Source organism: Octopus bimaculoides, chromosome 15 (genome assembly GCF_001194135.2).
Source record: "Octopus bimaculoides isolate UCB-OBI-ISO-001 chromosome 15, ASM119413v2, whole genome shotgun sequence".
Lineage (NCBI taxonomy): Eukaryota > Metazoa > Mollusca > Cephalopoda > Octopoda > Octopodidae > Octopus > Octopus bimaculoides.
In genome coordinates this window covers 31,077,596-31,083,687 of record NC_068995.1, presented here as the reverse complement: position 1 = coordinate 31,083,687, position 6,092 = coordinate 31,077,596, and the positions used below count along the sequence as shown (strand labels likewise).

General features: G+C 37.8%; 1 protein-coding gene across 5 annotated transcripts in view; it reads left to right on the top strand.

Moving 5' to 3' along the window:
- The window catches only part of LOC106869377 (histone-lysine N-methyltransferase SMYD3), a 95,702-nt gene that overhangs the window by 83,000 nt on the left and 6,610 nt on the right, over positions 1–6,092 (top strand). For all 5 annotated transcript variants that reach the window (XM_014915101.2, XM_052973230.1, XM_052973228.1 and 2 more), the window contains 3 exons: positions 2,474–2,546; positions 4,784–4,921; positions 5,513–5,690. In XM_014915101.2, the coding sequence (XP_014770587.1) occupies positions 2,474–2,546; positions 4,784–4,921; positions 5,513–5,690 (389 nt within the window). The remainder of the gene's footprint in view (positions 1–2,473; positions 2,547–4,783; positions 4,922–5,512; positions 5,691–6,092) is intronic.

Sequence of the window (6,092 nt, the reverse complement as noted above, 5' to 3'; positions counted from 1 at the left end):
ATATATATATATATATATATATATATATATATATATCTTATCTTTTACTTATTTCAGTCATTAGACTGTGGCCTTGCTAGGGCAATGCCCTGAAGGATTTTAGTCAAACGATTCAACCCCAACCTTTGTTTCTTGTAAAACTTGGTATTAATTCTTTTGGTCCCTTTTACTGAGCCTCTAAGTTACAGGGACATAAACACACCAACACCAATTGTCAGAGGACAAACACAGACACAAAGTAACATACACACACACATGCACATGTGTAACTGTGTGATAAGAAGCTTGCTTCCCAACCACATGGTTCTGGATTCAGTCCCACTGCATAGCACCTTGGGCAAGTGTCTTCTGCTATAACCTCAAGCTAACCAAAGCCTTGTGAGTGGATTTGGTAGACAGAAACTGAAAGAAGCTTGTTGTGCATGTATATGTATGTGTGTGTGTGTGTGTGTGTATCTATGTGTATGTGTGTCTTTATGTTTGTGTTTGTTCCTCTCTATCATTTGAAAAATGGTGTTGGTGTGTTTACATCCCTGTAACTTAGCAGTTCAGCAAAAATAGAACGATAGAATAAATACCAAGCTTGGGGTTGATTTGTTTGACTGAAACTCTTGAAGGCAGTGCCCCAGCATGACCACAGTCTAATGATTGAAACAAGTAAATGATAAAAGATATATATATATATATATATATATATATATATGATGGGCTTCTTTCAATTTCCATCTACCAAATCCACTCACAAGGCTTTGGTCAGCTTGAAGTTATAGTAGAAAACACTTGCCCAAGGCACCATGCAATGGGACTGAACCTGGAACCATGTGATTGAGAAGCAAGCTTTTTACCACACACCGACAACTACACCTATATTTATGTAACAACACTATTCACTTTTGTTGGTATGATTATTAGTATAGTATGATTGTATAAGTTGGGATTATTAGTGTTACATTCTGAGTTCAAATCCCACCAAAATTAATTTTAGAATCAAGTTCTGGATTCAATTTTATTGACTCTGCTTCAAAGTGTGTGACCTTGTGTCAATGTTCTTATAAGTTAACGGTTCAATACAGAATGAGCTGACCAATAATCAATGCCATTCTAACTATGACTATATTTTAATCAGTGTATCTATGGCCATATGTAAGACTACATTTTCCAGCAGGTATGAGATGTTTTGGCACAGCTTATTTTGGCATTGCTAATTTGATATCAGATGTTTTAATGTTTCCTTTTTCTCACTCTTCCCCCTTTTTTTTTCTGTTTATGCGTGTGAGCATATTTCTTGTTATCTATATGAAGAGAGGGAAAGTGTTTACATCATTCATGTTCAATTAATTGATTACAATATCTCTCTCTCTCCTCTCTCTCACTCTTTCTATCTGTATGTATGTACTTCAGCATGCGCCAACAACTACCGTTGCCACAACAAGCTGAATGTCCAGTCAACCACGCCAAATCACCATCTGCACCCAATTGTCTCATTCTAATTATCAAGGATGTCACCTTTTGTTTTAATACTAGGGTTGTGATTTTTAGAGAGATTTGTCTGCTCTATGTATCATCATCCTGTTACATCTACTTTCCTTACTAGCATTGACTAGATGCATCATCACAGTCCAAACCAGTTTTTATTCAAAGTTACTGCCTCTCATAGACAAGCTGGAGAACACATTTTACTTGTACCTTCCATTTTGGTTTTGCTATAGCTTGATGGCTCCCTATCACTTTACAGAATGTACCAACCACTGTACAGGATGTATTTTATTGTGGCACCTGCACTATAGTTGGCATACCTTGAACAAAACTGAAGGGTCCTCTCCACTTGATGTCTCTCCACTTTACAGAGTATACTGGGTACATGTTATCATGGCCATCAACACTAAGGAGGCTGCCATGTATTCTTTAAAACTTTCAGAGTCCTCACTACCCTGGGATGAGTTGTTCATAAGTTTAGAGCATATCTAGTCTTGCTGTAGGATGTTCTGTTATTGGTTTCACATTTTGGCACTAGGCCAGCAAGTTCAGAGGATGGGGGTTAATCAATTACATTGACTCCAGTATATGACTGGTACTTATTTTTATCAACTCTGAAAGGATGAAAGGCAAAATCAACCTTGGTGGAATTTGAGCTCAGAATGTGAAGACAGATGAAATGCCACTTAGTATTTTACCCAGCGTGCTAACAATTCCGACTTGCTAACATTACTGACTTTTCTGAATCGTGTTTTGAAGGACATCTGTCTACATGAAAAATTAAGCTGAAGCATCAGCATAGTTTCCTATCCCAGAGGAGTAGTATCTCTCCACTATATTCAGCTCTTCAAAAATTCAGATAAACTACATTTTTTAATGATTACAACAGATAAAAATAATTATAATGAAATAACTTCATTTATGTTTTTTGTTTTTAAATTTCAATTGTTTTGGAAAGTAAGTGTGGACATAAGAGTGCATTAATTTCTGATTGAAGGATCGCAAACTGACCAGTGTCCATTGTCCAAATGTCCAGTGTTCTGGTTTCATTGGAATCAGCATCAATGATGGTAAGTTGCTATCTACTTTTCACATTCGATTTACCAATATCATGAATATATTTCCATGTTACTCACAGAAACGTTAATATCTTCAAATATCTAAAGGAATATGTTGTTGTTTAACTCCAGGTCAGTTCTGATCCAGTAGACCTATGACCAAAGGTATTCCAGACATGACTACTCTCTCTCTCTTTTACTCTTTTACTTGTTTCAGTCATTTGACTGCGGCCATGCTGGAGCACCACCTTTAGTCGATCAAATCGACTCCAGGACTTATTCTTTGGAAGTCTAGTACTTATTCTATCGGTCTCTTTTGCCGAACTGCTAAGTTACGGGGACGTAAACATACCACCATCGGTTGTCAAGCGATGTTGGGGGGACAAACACAGACACACAAACATATACACACACTGGTCAGCCCGAGGCTATAGTAGAAGACACTTGCCCAAGGTGCCATGCAGTGGGAATGAACCCAGAACCATGTGGTTGGTAAGCAAGCTACTTACCACACAGCCACTCCTGCGCCTATTGTATTTTTTATTCAGATGTGAGCTAAGGACACATAAGAAGAAACTCCATAAGATGTACCCCGTGTAAGCTATGGACACATAAGAGGTGCAGCAATATCAGAGGAAGGTTAACAGAAAAAATAGCTTTTGTGTGTGAAAGATGCACAGGTACAATAAACACCAAAAACGTACAGAAAATAGACTCCATCAACTGCTAGTAGGGTAAGCTAGAGGTAGTAGATAGCTTCTGTTATCTAGGTGACCAAGTTAAAAGCAGAGGTGGATGCTCCAAGAGTGTAGCTGTAAGAATAAGAATAGGCTGGGCAAAGTTCAGAGAGCTTCTACCTCTGCTGGCAACAAAGGGCCTCTCTTTCAAAGTGAAAGGCAGATTGTATGATCCTGTGTGTGAGCAGATATGCTAAATGGCAGTGAAACATGGACTGTGACAGCCGAGGACATACATAGGCTTGAAAGAAATGAAGCCAGTATGCTTCGCTGGATATGCAATATCAGTGTGCATGTTCAACAGAGTGTAAGCATCTTGAGAGAAAATTTGGGCATAAGGGGCATTAGATGTGCTGTGCAAGAGAGACAAATGTGCTGGTATGGTCATGTGATGTGTATGGATGAGGACAGCTGTGCAAAGAAGTGCCAATTTCTCTAACTGTGGAGGGAGCCTATGTTAAAGGTTGACCCAGGAAGACATAGAATAAGGTGATGAAGCATGATCTTCGAACATTGGGCCACACAGAGGCAATGACTAGTGACTGAGATCTTTGGCAATATGCTGTGCTTGAGAAAATCTGTCAAGCCAAGTGAAATCATTGTCATGGCCAATGCTGGTGTCCCATAACTTGCGCCCATGCATGTGGAATGTAAAAAGCACCTTTCAAGTGTTGAGCCTCACAGAGTCAATGGTGAATGACCAAAACCTTCAGTATTATGTCATCCTTGAGAAGAAGACCCATCAAGTCAAGTAAAACTGCAGTCATGGCAGATACTGGTGTCATGCAAATGGCACCCGTGCCAGTGGGACATAAAAGCACTCATTACTCTCTTGGAGTGGTTGGCATTAGGAAGTGTATCCAGACGTAGAAACCATGCCAAATCAGACTAGAGTCTGGTGCAGCCTTCAACTCTGATCAAACTATCCAACCCTTACCGGCATGGACAACAGACATTAAATGATGATGAGATTACATTTTCTGATATATCCTACCCTTTTAAAGACAGTAGTGTCTCATTTAAGGAATATTTGGCAACTATTTCTAATAAGCTGGGTGACCACATAGCTCTCTCATTGACTTGAAGGAATATCTTAAGAGTAGCTGGCATGTAACTCTTGTTTTATGGCTCTTAGTAGAGGAGAGGAAGTTCTGACACAGAATAAGGTGCCACTATATTACAGAAAATGTTCCCAGTGTCAGTCGCTACCATTTAACCACTATAGGTTGGAATCCAAGGCTTTATTTAGCTGGTAGTGCTTTGTTGATTTCTACCTTACAAGAATGCTTTACTGGAAATATCTAGAATTGTAAAATATCAAGGATGGTCTGAAGAGGAGGAGAAATTGTTGTGAGGCTGAATCACATGGTTTGAGTTATTACAACAGAGAAGCAGCATCCATTGCAGGGGCAACAGGAAGAAAGAATAAAGAAGACTCTGCCATGTTGCTGTAAAATAGGAGTTAAATTAAGATTAGATCAATATTTCTGTTCATCTTTTGATATTTTCCAGAAAATGAATTCTTCATGTTACCATGTTCTGTCTGTGGTTTAAGAGATGTCAGCTCTGAAATTTTAGAAGAAACCAAAACACTGTGGAGTTTTGGGATTGCAAAGGTACAAGAACTTCGTGAACTTGATAAATGTAAAGGTATGTATAACTACATAAGTGTACTGATGTTGTTTCTAAGTGCTAAACCTACTTCCAAAGTCTTCTGAGTCCAAATTCCTGGATATTGGTATAAAACCATAGAACAGAAATACTAAAAGGTATAAAACATAAAATATACTACAATTTATGGGATATTTCATTTATTGGGCATTTTGGTGTTTTATATGAAAAACACCACATGTCATTGTCATCGTTTATAATGTCTACTTTCCCATGCCTGCATGGATCAGAAAGAGTACTCTGATTAATTACTTTCCCTTTGCCATCTGTTATATGAAATTTCATTTGCTTGGTGTGTATGAGAGTGTGTGTGTAATAAGTAAAAAGGTTTAAAAAATCTAAGCAGATATCTAGAAAGCACTCAGTGTTAAACAAATTTGGTTAACTATATCCAACAATCAGATATCTATAAATGCAAGTAGAATTAATATCCAAAGTAATTCTTCATGTATGACAAGCAAATCCAAAAGTAGCACATTTTAATTGTTGGATAAATGTGAATAGTTTTTAAAATGATTGATTCTCTAATAACCATTTCTGACAATGGACCTTTCCTGTACACTATGTTAGATTATGAAAACCAGTTGCAGCTAGCAGAGGGTACACTTAACATTCTCAAAGAGACCAGAATTTACGAAACTAACTTGATTTATGTTGAAGTAATGGAACTTGCTAAAGAAGCTTGTATTGAATTGAGACTTTGGTCAAAGGCAGCATATTATGGTAACAAAGTTTGGCCGCAGAGAATGTAAGTAATTCTTTTATTATTGCTAACCAAACTAGAGAAACTAGAAGAGTCATCACCATCAATATATATGTATATATACCTTTGGCATAGTTCTCAGGCAAGAATCAGTGTGACAAAGTTGGCACCAGAAATTATAGGATACAGGCATGGCCAAGTGGTTTAAAAGTTTTTTTTTGCAATCATGAGGTCCCAGAGTCGATCCCAATGCATGGTATTTTGGGTGTCTTACTACAACCAAGGGTCAACCAAAACCTTATGAGTGAAACTAGGTAAATGAAAATTATGTGGAAATCTGTCCAGTGGACTGCACTGTGTGTGTGTGTGTGTGTGTGTGTGTGTAGAATGAAGTTGAAAATTAAGACAAATATCATCATCATCATCGTTTAATGTCCACCTTCCATG